Consider the following 15,468-nt stretch of genomic DNA (forward strand, 5'->3'; position numbering starts at 1 on the left):
AAGAAAGAAAGCAACAAGGGAATATAAAGTATTTTGGGGTTCGCTACTTATTGTTTGTATATTGTACATGACTTTGAAGATACAGGGATACAGAGAAGCACCCCTTGCACTGGGGTGGGGAGGTGGCAGGAATCATGTCTGCCTATCTCTCTGTACAGCATCTAGCACAATAAGGCACCAATCCGGATAACAAGTGCCCCAGATCAGTTTTTCTGACACATTACGTATTGTTTTACCCGACAGTCACAATCAGCTGCACCAGTTATCAAAGAAAGATCATTAGCAATAGGGCCAGGAGGTAGCTCTCTAGTCAACTTTAAACAAAAGAAAATGAAAATCCCACAAATTGCAGAAGGCAGAGGTGTGATATGACCCATGATACTGACTGCAGCCAAAATAGCTGGACCTACCAGGCCAGCATAGGTCCTGGCTGAGATGAATAACATTGTTGTCATTGATTCAGGACTCATATAAGGTGATTAACTAGAGAGAATATGTATAAAAACCCATTAGGTGTTCTCCTTTCCAGGGCTGCCTTACCTAACCGAAATTGATTGGAGGCATTCCCACACGTCTGCTGTATTTCTGGGCTGTTCCATCCTAAGGGATACAAAGCACAGCCTGAGCTTATCAACAGCCCTATAAAAAAAGAGAGAGAGAGAGAGAAATGTAAAGACGTCCCACAGAAGTTTTAAAAAACCAAATAAAACTCCACCACTCTGGGGTCGTCGCGACAGGATCCCTAGACTTTTAGGCTGCACGTTTTATTTCATTCATCATCAAATAGATGTTTCTGAAAACCTCACTGAAGATTAACAGGGGAGTGGGAATTGACACAATTTAATAAAAAGCCTCAGTAGAAACAAATGCGGTTTGAAAGCCAAGCTAGTGTTCTGAGAAATCAAGATCTCCGACGGCTCAGAGAGAGGACGCTGAGGCTGTGTCTACACTGCAATTATACACCCTTGGCTGGCCCCTCACAGCTGACTCACACTCGCAGGGCTTGGGCTGCGAGGCTGTAAAATTGCACTGCAGACGTTCGGGCTCTGGCTGGAGCCTGGCAGAGTCCCAGAGCTGAGGCCGCAGCCTGAGCCCAAACATCTCCAGTGCAATTTTGCAGCCTGGAGCCCCATCAGCTGGCACAGGCCAGCTGTGGGTGTTTAATTGCAGTGTGGACATACCCATCGAGCTCAGCCACACTGGCCCATGTTGCTATGTGACTGAAAGGTGATGCTGCTATTCTGTCTCCTCGTACGGCGCCGTTAAGTGTAGAAGGGCCTACAGGGGCAGCTGCCATGTATTGTTATGTTTCAGAGTAGCAGCCGTGTTAGTCTGTATCCGCAAAAATAACAGGAGTACTTGTGGCACCTTAGACACCAAAGAACCAATGAGTTAAAAAAAAAAAAAGGGCTACAACCCACTTCTTCGGATGCATCCGAAGAAGTGGGTTGTAGCCCACGAAAGCTTATGCTCTAATAAATTTGTTAGTCTCTAAGGTGCCACAAGTACTCCTGTTATTTTTATGTATTGTTATGTTTCAGACACACAATGTTAGAGAGGGAACCACTGAGTTCTCGCTCTGGTGGTGACTTTGGGCCATTGAGTTACTCCTGATTTGACTGAAAGCAGAACGGGTCTCTGGATAGTTGTTGTTCCTTGCTTCATCTAAAACAAAAGTCAGCTAGACAGAGAAACACATAATGTGCCATAACAGGCATTAAGGACCCTACAGGAATGTGTACAGAGTTGAAGCAAACTCAAGTTAAAAATTCAAACAAATATTCACCAAAAAATGTTTGTAATATGCGCCCAGCTCTGGCCAAGAATCAGAAGAAGGGGAGTACATGTGTGGTGCTTACAGTGGTCTGAAAACTTTTGGGGGCTGGGAGGGTCTTTCATAATCTGGGAGCAGCAGCTTTGGTAAAACGGTGCTTAAAGTACAAGCCTCAGTGACCCAGCTTGATTACTTTATTTATTTGTTTGTTTGATTGTTGTGCTGGGTCTGTGACCTTCTCCTCCAACACACACACACACACACACACACTGTAAGCCCAGCATGTGTGATGTGTAATGAGCCATCAAGAGGATCATTGGCAGCATTGCAGAAAATTGTGCCTGCACCCAAAAAAGATTGCAACTATTTGCTCTGGAACGACAAGGTTGGGATTGATCAGAAAACCTGTCCAACTGAGCATTTCTCTGATTTGGGTTTCCAACTCCTGGGCTTTAGGTTGTTGTTTTTGTTTGTTTGGTGATGTAGCAATGCAGGAAAGCTCAGGTCTGGTCCAGTAACTGGTTCTGCCTTGTGTAATCTGTGCTGTCATTGTCTTCCCTGGGCCAACTCAGCAGGCACTGACCGCTGTAAATGGCTTGCCAGGGTCTGTGTTTCCAGTAGATAATCATAGAATGTAACAATCCAGCAGAGAATGATAAATACACTGTGCTCCTTCAAGTGGGTGTCGGGTCTCCTGCTGAGTCTATCATCATTCTCAACTGTTTAATGATGCAAAGTTGCTCTGAATTCTCTCTCTCTCTCTCTCTTCTGGGACAAATGCTTTGAAGAACTGCCTACTGCCTGTTAGTAAAGGATGCTAGTGAGTAACATACAAACACACACACAACCCCCAGCCCCCTCAGTATCAAAGCTACAATTTTCTAACCAAGTTTACAAACAATGGGCTCCATCCTGTCAGGTGCTGAACTCTCTCAACTCTCTTAAATCAATGGGATTTAAGGGGCTCAGTACAAGGGAGGTGAATCATTCGGATGTGTGTAGTTTATACAATGAATGTTGCCTCTTCGTCTGTTCGGATTATCCAGAAAAGGAACATGATTTTCTAAAATTTCATAATTATTCAGCCAATGATTTTTGAATTTTTGAAGCAAACAGCTTCTGTGAGCATTTAGTAATTGACCTTTGAAATACAAGTTGTTTTGATTGGACACATAGGTCATCTGGTAGGTTTCTGGTCCTTGACTGGATGAATGTTATTCTTAGGGCTGGTCCTCGTCTGGTATAAATGGGTGTAGCTCTACAGAAACCGGTTGCGCTATGCCAACATGCGCTATGACACCAGCTGAGGAGCTACTCCTTCCACAATGCAGATTACAAATCTGAGATTCGCTTGCTGCTACTATCCTCCAATATTTGCTTAAAAATAGGCCTGTCAAGCAATTAAAAAATTAATCATGATTAATCGCACCATTAAACAATAGAATACCATTTATTTAAATATTTGTGGGTGTTTTCTACATTTTCAAATATATTGATTTCAATTACAACACAGAATACAAAGTGCACAGTGCTCACTTTATTTTTTATTACAAGTGTTTGCACTGTAAAAAGACAAAAGAAATAGTAGTTTTCAATTCACCTAATACAAGTACTGTCGTGCAATTTCTTTATCATGAAAGTTGAACTTACAAATGTAGAATTATGTACAAAAATATTGCATTCAAAAATAAAACAATGTAAAATTTTAGAGCTTGCAAGTCCACTCAGTCCTACTTCTTGTTCAGCCAATCACTCAGACAAACAAGGTTGTTTACATTTGCAGGAGATAATGCTGCCCGCTTCTTGTTTACAATGTCACCTGAAAGTGAGAACAGGCATTCTCGTGACACTGTTGTAGCCGGCGTCGCAAGATATTTAAGTGCCAGATGCGCATGTTGCAACGACCATTCCAGGGGACATGTATCCATATTGGTGACGGGTTCTGCTCGAAAACCATCCAAAGCAGTGTGGACCGACGCATGTTCATTTTCATCATCTGAGTCAGATGCCACCTGCAGAAGGTTGATTTTCTTTTTTGGTGGTTCGGGTTCTGTAGTTTCTGCATCGGAGTGTTGCTCTTTTAAGACTTCTGAAAGGATGCTCCACACCTCATCCCTCTCAGAGTTTGGAAGTCACTTCAGATTCTTAAACCTTGGGTCCTGTACTCTAGCTAGCTTTACAAATCTCCCATTGGTACCTTCTTTGCGTTTTGTCAAATCTGCAGTGAAAGTGTTCTTAAAACGAACAACAACGTGTACTGGATCATCATCCAAGACTGATGTTATATGAAATATATGGCAGAATGCAGGTAAAACAGAGCAGGGGACATACAGTTCTCCCCCCAAGGAGTTCAGTCACAAATTTAATTAACGCATTTTTTTTTAACAAGCATCATCAGCATGGACGCATGTCCTCTGGAATGGTGGCCGAAGCATGAAGGGGCATACGAATGTTTAGCATATCTGGCACGTAAATACCTTGCAATGCTGGCTACAAAAGTGCCAGACAAATGCCTGTTCTCACTTTCTGGTGACATTGTCAATAAGAAGAGGGCAGCATTATCGTCCATAAATGTAAACAAACTTGTTTGTCTTAGCAATTGGCTGAATAAGAAGTAGGACTGAGTGGACTTGTAGCCTCTGAAGTTTTACATTGTTTTGTTTTTGAATGCAGTTATGTAACAAAAAAATAAATCTACATTTGTAAGTTGCACTTTCAGGACAAAGAGATTGCACTACAGTACTTGTATGAGGTGAATTGAAAAATACTATTTCTTCTGTTTATCATTTTTATCATACAGTGCAAATATTTGTAATCAAAATATACACTTAGATTTCAGTTTCAACACAGAATACAAGATATATATGAAAATGTAGAAAAACATCCAAAATATTTAATAAATTTCAATTGGTAGTCTCTTGTTTAACAGTGCGATAAAAACTGCGATTAATCACGATTGATTTTTTTAATCGCAATTAATTTTTAGTTAATCGCATGAGTTAACTGCGATTAATCGACAGCCCTACTTAAAAAATATCACTGTCTGATGACATTCCTGCCAGTAAACTCATTCACCAGAATATTCACAGAACCCAAATACAAAAGGGGCAGCTGCCCAGCTGAATCACATTTATTTACAATTTAAATCAGTTAATGGAACATTTTTTCCCCCTCATTTGATACTATCAAAGCCTAAAAATTAGAGCCTGAAAAAAAAACCCTCAGGTGGAGTGTATCTGGATATAAGTCATACCGGGAGAAAAACTGTATGAACACAGCTTGACACTAATGCCGTCTGGGCTGAGAAGCCAATGCATCCTATAGTGGCAGTCAGCCATATCCCCCGAGAGCGTCTCCAAATAATATAATATACATGTGCAGCCGCACCCCCATGCACAATCCTTTTAGAGAAGTAAAAGGCACTAAGCCAAAAATGTATTTTGTGGACTCGTAACTGACAACTAATCCCATTATACTCGATCAAAGGGCTAACGGAAGCCCTTAAGGGCGTATTCTTAAAAATGAAGTAGTAAGTAAATTATGCTGCAGTACATTTGCACTTTTCAGCATTTCCTATATTACATTTTATTAGAAGGGGGGAACTGATCAGTTTTCCCTGGTGATGTCTCTTTCTGATGTCACTGCTTGAAAACTAGGGTGATATACCCGATAGACAAATACGCGGAGCAGGGATGATGTCAAACCCATGTGTTTAGCACTGGCTGCATGTGCAATAATTAGCCACGCTATCTGCCCAATACTGACTGTGAAGCTGGATAGTATGGAAAATATTATTTCCTTTGCTGTAAACACTTCCATGAAATAGTGCATCAGCATTTCAGTGCTAGCTACAAAGGCCTATGAAGGGTTGCAGAATTTGAGTCAGCAGGAGGGCTGCTGGAACCAAGGATAAGGTGTAAGGAGGAGGCAGGCCACCAGGCATATCTTGCACTGCGAATGGGAGGAAGCTGGACCTCCAGGACAAAGTATGAGGAGGCCTCACATTGGCAAAAGTGCAAGGATCATATGGGCATGATGCTAGGATCATGCATTTAACATGCACGCTCAACCTTAGCTAGAGATGATGTTTGCATTAATTGAAACGTGCCATGTCTTGCATCATCCAGGTGTGATCCTTGCACTTTTGACAGGTAGGGGGAAAAGGGATGCCTGGAACTCTGCTAAGCCTGCACCGTGAGCATGTTTCAGAGTGCAGCATTGAGCACTGAACTTTGAGAACACCAGCACTGTCCAGGTGCCCGGCCATAGGAATGCTTAAAGGGGGGGAACATCAGATAGATTTACTGCTACTATACAAATATTATACATACAAATTGCCAGCATTTATGTGGGAAGCAAATACAAATGAAAAATGTATCACATTTCTAATGTATTTTATGTGTTCCCCTTACAAGGCTGGAAGCCTAAAAAATACCAGTGTCCAAAGAGTTAAAGAGCAAAACTCACCATAATGCTCTGTGGCCTTTTCAGATGGAGAATGTTATGCGTCAGTGAATGGAGGGACAAACGGCCTGTTTCTATCACCAGCAAAAGGAGCACAGAACTAATGTGTGGAAGTGACATATCTAGTCTCCTGGGGATATTACAGCCAGGCCATCACTGCAGAAGATTAACCTCGGCAAACCGCTGTTTACTCTGATAGGACATACTTGCAGGGACCCTGCTCTCTGTCTCTGTGGTTAGTAAACAAACTGCTGAGTACAGCTGGGCTCAAAGCGAAAGGAAAATGTATCTGAGGTCTGGGTCTTAATGGACCTATTTTCTCTGCACTTTTTGCCATGCTGAGATTGCTCTGACTGGAAACTAATTGCACTTCTCCCCGAGATGTATTTCAGTTAATGCACCTACTGCCGAGAATCTTCTATGCCTGTCATAAAATCCATAGAGTTTTGCAGGCACATGTGAATCAGCATTGTGAGACGCTGTACAAGTTGAGAATCAGTGGACATCAGGAAGCTCCTGGGGGAAGAGACTGCTTTTTATTCTATGTTTGTGCAGTGCCTGGCACAATGGGGTTCGATTCCTGGTTGGGGCCTTTAAGCACTGTCATTATACAAATACTATCATTTAAATTACAAATCTAGTCTCTCCTGCAGCCTTCTAAAAAAACCTGTAAAACTGCTAGGCGGAGAAATGTTTTCTTTTAAAATAACGTTACTAGCTCCTTTATCTGTAATGTACATTAGCTCTGTAATGCAGCTGGTAAGGATAGTACTTAGAGCAGCCTTATTGGTTTATCTGTGCCGCTGTATGAAATGATTTAAACCTGAGTCTACGCTTGTGTATCACTGGCGCGTTGATCTATGACACTGCTATTAGCTGGGCGGTCATTGGCTAACTAAGCAATACTAATTCTTCCCAAGGAAGGAAAGAGACAAGTTGATTCATCCAATTACAGCATTCTATAACCTGCTACCTGCATGGCAGGATTGTCAGGAGACAGTAGCCACAAGCCATGTTGCTTCATCATTGTTCAGGAACATGCGTTGCTCTTGGGCGCATTTTTATTTAATGTTGATTGATTTTAATTGTTATTGGGGAATTCACCCCTCCTTTTATATACTTGGTGCTTAATAGCCCATGACCTGTACCCAGTTAAGTTCTACTAAGAAGCATTTGACTGGAGTTAAAAATACATATTTAAGCAATAACCGTACAAAGGATCACACGCAGGGCTTAAATTCAGCCGGAGCTGTCCAGAGCAGAGCTCTGGTAAATATTTTCAAACCTTGACACCAGCCTGATGCTGTTGTGGTTCTAAACCAGGGATCTGCAGTCCTCTGGGGGGGCCATGGACCAGTTTCAGGGGGTCCATGGGGCCCCATGGCTGAAGCCTGGAGCTCTGAGCCCCAGCATGCCCCATGGAGAATGGAGGTGGGGAGACGTGGTTGGCTCCAGGAAATACTCTGAGAATTTAAGCCCTGATCACACATGATGAAACATTGTGAGGTGGTGACCTTTCAAAATAAACTTTGACCTGCAGTTTTCATACAGTTGTCCTTTATTTTTTGGAAATGTAGGTTGACACCTAAAATACTGATTAACAATTATTTTTTGAGGTATGCTTCAATGGGATAAGTAGAAATGGAAATTCAGGTAAACAAATGTTCAGCAGCCTTAATAAGACAAGCCCAAACCAGATCCCCACATACAGAAGTATTCTGAGGCAGTTCATATCCAGACCTGAACTTCATGGTTCTGGCCAATCTTAAATGTAAAAATAAAACAGCTTTCAATCTCTCACAGGGCTGGGTAGTAATGCGAACTACCTTGAGAGCTAGCTAGATGGCGGTAGAACATACTCAAATGTTGCTAGATTAGTATGACAGCTAAATCCTTGTAGTCAGAAGTTCCTATTCCTTGGTCCTGAAGAAAACACTTAACAGGCTTGCCAACAGAAGTTAAGTAGAACAATGCAACATAATCTGAAAACTAGTTCTTCAACAGGAATAGTCACACAGGGAGTGATTTCTGCTAATGTACATGCAACCCAAAGAAAACTGCAAGCATATAGAATATCTTACATCATTCTTGTTTCTCACAGAGGACATGAAACTATATGGAACCAACATCAAAAGATTGCATTTAAATTGAACAATTAGGCAAATACAACTGTAGTGGGGAATTGCAGACTCTGCCCAGAATGTAGCTTGGCAGCAAAGTCCCCTACTCTACACATGGAGGGCACACTCCATGAGTGGCTCTACCCTGGTCTACATGGAAGGTGGAGGTGGTTGAACTGCTCCCCAGGAAACTGAGACTGAGGAGTGGTTTGGCGTGGCGAAGATCAAGGACCTGTCCAAGGGATGCGCAATCAGCCATACAGGAGATCCGTGGAAAGGTCAAAAGCTGAATCAGCCCTGCTGGGATTCTAGTCCTGATGGCAGGTACTCTAGGTATTTCAAACCTGATGCTTAGACCTCTTTGCCATCCTCTACCTCTGTTCATCTAAACCTGTGAAGCCTGCAACTCTGTCTCCACTCTCCCATCATCAAAGAATAATGTGCCTGATTTGCTGGTCTGGCCATGCTGCACTTGATGCAGGATCAGAGAGGGGATCCCCTGATCCTGGGGCCAGCCCACCCTCCAATATAAATTACTTACACTCCCCGGAGCTAGTCTAGCAGCCAGGAACCACTGGAGTATATGCTCTGTACCACCTGTGGATTCTCCTTGTACAGGGATGAATCTTCTGGGTTCATGGCTGTTTTGCACTGATAGAGAGATGCAAAGCAGCCCCAGCAGAGCTAAGAATCTGGACTATTTATTTTCCTTAACTGAAAATTATCACATCCATCACAAGCAGAGGTAACATCCATTGGTTTCAAGATTTAGTGGTGCATCTTAATGAATCTGGCCTCCATTGCTGTAGGATTCAAGCCCTTCACTAACATTAGTAGGTTCTCCCCCACAATAACGTAAGGAAATATTATTGTCCCTATTTTATAGATGGGGAACCAGAGTGCAGGGAGATTAAGTGTCTGACCCAAGGTCACACAAAGAGTCTGTAGCAGAGTCAAGAAGTGACGCGAGATCTAATGAATACAGTCCTGGGCCTTAACGACAAGCCCTTTCTGCCTCCCCTTTGTACCACTGTGCAGAACACTGCTACCCTGCTGTTACAGTCTGATGTCCCAGGGCAAGTTGCCTGATTCTGCACAGAGCTGTTGAAAGCAATTTGTACTCTGTTGCTGAGGGTGACTTGCCTGGATGGGAGGAGATCCTGGAGAAAAATGCATCTATTACAGAGCTCCAGAGGGCAGAGGGACTCGAACAGCAGTCAATTAAAACGTTTGGATTCTGGCACCATCCCTGTAATATCTCCCCTACGGTTCTTGCCAATAAGGCTGGATGTGCATTTTTAAACAATGCCTCTTTGTTTTGTTCAGTTGGAAGCGGTCTCAAACAAACACAACCAGCTGCCTAGACAAGCCCATTGCATGCCAAGCTAAAGCGTAAAAGGAGGAAATTACGAACGTTCCAATATTTATCATATTTTTAAAAATAATCCAAATGTAGCACTATTTCCCAGCAATCGTTCTTCATCCTTCGTGGTGCTGGTTTCAGAGGCTTGTGCAGCTGAAAGCCTCATGGCAATGAGTGATCTAAATGATGCACAGCACGCACATATGAGGACATCTTAATACAAAGGGATGGCCTTAGAGAAAATAGTAGTGAGCTGATTTTCGGAGGTACTAAGCAGCCACAGTTCCCACTGACTTTAGCTGAAGTGGTAGGTCCTCGGCATTTTTGAAAACCAGTCTCCTCAGTTCCCTACAGTCTGGCAGCCAGATTCGGCTATCAGTGGCGTTCTTTGGAATTGATACTGACAGAACGGAGATCAGAACCTGGGGGGATGATAGCCTAGTGTAATCATCGATTTCACATTTGAATATAACACCCACAAATGAGATTTTATTTTTAACTCCTGGAGGGTTCCTTTGTTTAAACTTCCCCCTTAGTCCCAGCTCAGCTTTGTGGACAGGAACTCCTGTTTGCATTGCTTAGATGGCTGCTTCCAATCCATCACATCATGGTTTTATATGGATAACCCTCCATGCTCATAGCCCTCCTTTGTGAGAAGGAAGCAGTTGCACACTGGTTTGCTGTGGTGCTTTGCTATGTGCTCTGTGGTTTTCAAGCTATTGTGTAAATAAACTAGCAGTATCACACTGGGGAGGGAAAACAAAGACGTTCCAGTTTATTACAAAAATGCAGACAACACACTAAGGCCTTGGCTACAGTGAAGATTTTGACTACTGGTGCAGCGGTGCAAATCCCTAGTGTAGACATGCGAAGCCACAGGCCATAAGCCATGTTTTGCACTGATGCTTGAAACTGGGATACGTTGCCCCAGTGCAAAACTACATTTCAAGGATGGGTTAGCGGCACTGGGGCAAATCACTGCTGGTAATTGTACACTAAGGGACCTCCCACCTGGAGCAATGCTGCTGCAGCTGATGGAAGCTTTGCCTTTTATTTTCCATCAGTCATCTACGGTAATTGACTAGCAGGCACAAGGAGAGTATGGAACCCTCTGGGAAGGAGAGAGAAGAGAAGGTAGAGGCATGGTGGGCAGTCTCAGAGAGGGAATGAAGGCAGAGGGGGTAGGAGGCCTGGGGCTGAGAATGGAAGACGGACAGGAAAGGGCCAAGTAGTTGATCAGTTTGGACTCAACACAGCATGGGGAAGAGAGGACAGAGATAGAGGCAGGATTCTTTTGGTATCCCACAGTTCTGGAGACAATGAGCCTGATTCACCAAGGTGTCACTCCAGCTTCACACCAGACTGATTTCAAAGGAGCGAAGCGGGTGTCAAACTGGGGTAACACACTGGTCCACATGTATGTAGGAAGGACATTATGGATAGGAATGTGTTCTGGCTAGGGCACTGGACAAGGACTCGGGTGACCTGAGTTCTGTTGCCAGCCCTGACACTGGCCTGTTGTCTGCCACTGGGCAAGTCCCTGCCCCACTCTCTGCCTCAGTTTCCCTTTTCTTGTCTTCTCCCTTTGGATAGTAAGTGCTGCAGGGCAGGTTTGTCTCTAGCTGTGTGTGTATGGTGCCCAGGACAATGGGGCCCCAGTCTTGACACATTCCTGCAATACAGATAACAACAGAATTGTGGAGACAGACGAGGGCAGGACCGATAAAATGCCACGAGGGTTATGCTAGGTAGAAAGCCACATTAGGAGAACCTCTCCATAGCTATATCGTGACTGCAAGAAGAGGTGCATTTATTGCAGAGACAGCGAACCTCAGAGAGCTGCCACAACGTAACAGACTTGTGGAGTCAAGGCATAGATGGTTCTCACCTGAATGTAGCTAGTCAAAGTCGACACTATCTGCCCTGCCTTGGGTGGACCTCGATTAGCTGAGGTGAAAACTACAGTGTCCCGTGTCCACCAGGAGGGAGCTATCTCCCTGCTTCCAGAGGCCACTATCATCCCACAGGTAAAATTATCCTTTTTTCCTAAAAAAAGCACCTACAAATATTATCCTCTCTGTCTCGCAAATTACGGTGGGTCCGTGCCAACTTCCCTCCCTCACTCAACAAGACAGCACCTCTTGCTTGCAGTGAAGACATAGCCACGGGATTGTCTACACAGCAAGCCACTTCTACAGTGAGAGGGACCTGGCCTTTCTGAACTCTCTTAGGGCTTGTCTGCATGGCAAGTTGCCAAATGGCACGTCCCATTGTGAATCTACAATGCCTGAGCCGGCAGCGCAGTAATGTCCCATGCAGACACGGCTACAGCACAGCGAAAGTGCCGAAGCGCGGCTCGATGTACTACCACTGGAAGTACTCCAAGCCACACTCTGGGACTTTCACTGCGCTGTAGCAGAGTCCACCCAAGACGCTACCGTGCAGCAAGCTGAGGCGTAGTGGAGTCACATCCTGGCTTGCCGTGCAGTAACTTGCTGTGCAGACAAGCTCCAAGAGGGTTCAGAAAGGCCAGGTCCTCCTCATTCTGGAAGAGGCATGACTGAAGTAATCAGGGGTGTTAAAGACGATAGTGGAAATAAAGTACTGCAGTTACTGTCATCAGGGGACGTGTATTAAACAGAAAGAACCAGCAGCTAAAGTAGGCAGAATGTTCTCCCACAGAGATTCCTGGCTTTGGGGGAAAGTTACAGCTCTGGGCCTGGTAACAAACCAGAAGAACATTTAATGTACTGAGAGTGTCTCTCGTAACAGACGTGGTATTTATGTAGAGCCTACAGGAAATTAAAGACTATACATAAAACAGGAGGGTCAAGTATTGGAGTAAAAATCATATTCATGCTACCGAGGTTTACTTCAGATGTTTAGTACAGATGTTTCCAGCTTAGTGGATCTTTGCTGTCCTGAGCAGTGCTCTGAAGATCACTGTACAGTATTAGCATATGCTAATCAGCAACCTGAAGCCACTCACGTATGTAGCATAATGCAAGCGATTTCCATTACCTCCTACAAACTGGGCTGCCCCCATGAAGCGTCCCATCATCCGAGAGATGAGCTCTTCCACACAGCAACCCAGGATGGCTGCTAACGCCACCAGGAGCAGCAAGGCACAGCCAATTCCCGTCACCACGGTGCAGATCTGCCAGGATAAGCTGGGGATAGCCCCAAAACTGGCATACCTCCCACATTCTTCCACCATCACCAGGTGCCTCTCCTCCGTCCGAGCTGGGTATGTGCACCGTCGGAAGGTGCCAAATGAAACCGGCTTCCCCATCTGGGAACCAATGAGCCAACAGGGCATAAAGTAACTGGCCGAGCTGGCAACTGCTGTGAGAAAGGATAGGAAAGCCCAGAGGGCACCAACCAGCGTCAAACTGCTGCCCATCTTCTTAGATCTCTGGTTAGAAGTGAAATTGAAGGTAGCTGCCTCAGGGCATGCAAAGTGTCTCCTTGTCAGTGGTCTTCACAAACCTCAGAGAGGGACAAAAGAGAGGGCAATAGAAGGGACTCAGCCCAGAGAGAAAACAGGAACAGTGCGTCAGGTCTGCCTCTCTGCTTTCAAAGGCCTCCAGCTTCCTCCAGGCAAAATTATCCTTTTTTTCAAAAAAAGTCCTACAAATATTCTTATCCTCTATATATTGCAAATAACTATGGGTCCCTGACAACTTCCTCCCTCATCCAACAAGCCAGCAGCATCCCTCTTATTTCACTCCATTGTGTTCTTAGTCCTTTTCCTGAGTTTTGGGCCCGGCCAGGCCTACTGACTGATACATTTGGGCCCAGAGACAAACCAATGTTTCCAACAAGAGACTATTATTTGCTCAGGCTGCTGAAAGTTCAGATTCTGTTGTGCCGTTGTTAGTCGACCTCAAAGCCGGCTCTGACAGTGCTAGCAGGTCGTTCTGATGCAGTTGCTATGTTCAGCTGCAATCTCTGAAACAGAAAAGTCACCCAATAAGATTACTGGTTGAGCGATTTCATACTTTACATTGTAGGTTTCAAAAATTCTTCACTCCAGAAAAGTGTTTAGGAATTAATGTTACTTAAAGGTCCTCCTATATATGCAAACCATGGGCTCAGTCTCGTACTCCCAAAGTTAAACACATTAAAAGTTAAATGAAATTAAATTAAAAATGAAAAGCAAATTGCAAGTTATTGCAAATGAAAGAAATTAGCAACGAATAATCATTTGCAATAACTTGCAATTTGCTTTTCAAATTTTTGTTGCAGTTTGTTCCTCAATGCCTGTGGCCTCTCTCAGACACAAGAATGTTTCTCATGTGAGTCAGTTTCATAATATTGACCGTGTTCCTTTAACCAAACTGAGACTTTATATAGCAATGTGTAATTCCCCCACTGAGCATTCCTAGGTGAACAGCGGCAGTGAGCACTCCAATCACACAGAAGAGATTGCACTGTATCTGTGTAGACAGATAGTTTTGTGCCTTCTAGGTGACAATTGCTTTCTTTACTTGATGGCCTCAAAGCAATCCCAAGAAGAATTATACTTAGCTGTCTTATGTGGTTACCGTTACCATAGTATCTGAGCACCTCAAAAACTTTAATATATCTACCATCACAGCAGGCCTGAGAGGTAGGGCAGTGCTATTATCCCTATTTTACAGATAAGAAACTGAGACACAGAGAGCCTACAGATATATCTATGCAGCCTGCAGCAGCGAGCAACCCAGCCTGGGTCGAGAGACTTGGGCTTGTGCTAGCACTCTGAAAATAGCTGCAAAGACAGCTCTTTGAATACACCCAGCTTAGGCTGGAGCTTAAGGATGCGAACCCAAGTCTCTCAGCCCCGGCTGGGAGGCTCGCTGCCACGGGCTGTGTAGACATACCCTAAGTGACTTGTCCAAGGCCATCCAGGAAGTCTGTGGCAGAGCAGGCAATTGAAGCTGTCTCTCTCAAGTCCCCAGCTAGCACTGGACCATTCTTCCCATCACAACAATGGATAACAATCCCAGTTCCACACCAGCACTAACATGCCTCTCTCCCTCTCAAACTCCTTTCCCTGGAACTTTATTACTGTGGGGAGGGCGGGGGGTATTTTTTTAATTAAGGAGAAAGAGAGCCCCTTTGAGGACATTCATGAAAAGACAGCCACGCTGGAACTCGGCGCTTTAATAACAGAATTTCAAACAGATGTTAAAGGCGTTTGATTTAGGAAACGTTTAGAGGTTGTTGGGTTTTTTAATTAAAATACAGTATAGCAGGAGCAGCAGGAGCTGTCATTTCTGTTCCTGCTCTTCCCTGCCAATATGCTCTGGTTGTAAATGTGTCGTCAGTTACATCTAGGGAGGGAAGGGAGAAAGTCAATGTTCCAGTCTAGTGGATAGAGCTTTTTTATTATTATTTTAATTTTAGTAAAAATATTCAAATTGAGACCTAGCATAAATGATTTTTTTTAAAAGCAAACCGGGACCCATGTCATTTCTCCGGGATCCATCCCCTCTACACACACCAGATATACGACAGGTCATTAAGCACCCAGTATAACTTTGGAATGATCTCTCTCTTGCTTCTTCAATGAAATACAATTAAAAAACAGAAGAAAGCTAAACAGATGAGGCAGCTGCAGTAACAAGTCATCTGGTGAATACATTTTAACAACTGAGTGGGCTTGTGTGGCTCTTTTGGGCTCTGGTTGCTGCATCTATAGGCACTCTTTCCCTCCCCCTTCTCTCTCCCCCATAGCAGTGGAGAATTTCCTCTTCCCCAGT

The 15,468-nt window shown here is 44.0% G+C and overlaps 1 protein-coding gene across 1 annotated transcript in view; it reads right to left on the reverse strand.

Annotated features, from left to right (window-relative positions):
- Positions 1–13,130, reverse strand: part of LHFPL1 (LHFPL tetraspan subfamily member 1) — a 37,126-nt gene extending 23,996 nt beyond the window's left edge. The window contains exons 1-2 of the mRNA XM_024217415.2: positions 12,743–13,130; positions 541–639 (exon numbers count right to left, since the gene is read on the reverse strand). Coding sequence (XP_024073183.2) covers positions 541–639; positions 12,743–13,124 — 481 coding nt within the window. The 5' untranslated portion in view covers positions 13,125–13,130. The remainder of the gene's footprint in view (positions 1–540; positions 640–12,742) is intronic.
- Positions 13,131–15,468: the final 2,338 nt, after the last annotated feature.

This window comes from Terrapene carolina, unplaced genomic scaffold, assembly GCF_002925995.2.
Source record: "Terrapene carolina triunguis isolate 2854851 unplaced genomic scaffold, T_m_triunguis-2.0 Scaffold131, whole genome shotgun sequence".
In the NCBI taxonomy this organism is placed as follows: Eukaryota; Metazoa; Chordata; order Testudines; family Emydidae; genus Terrapene; species Terrapene triunguis.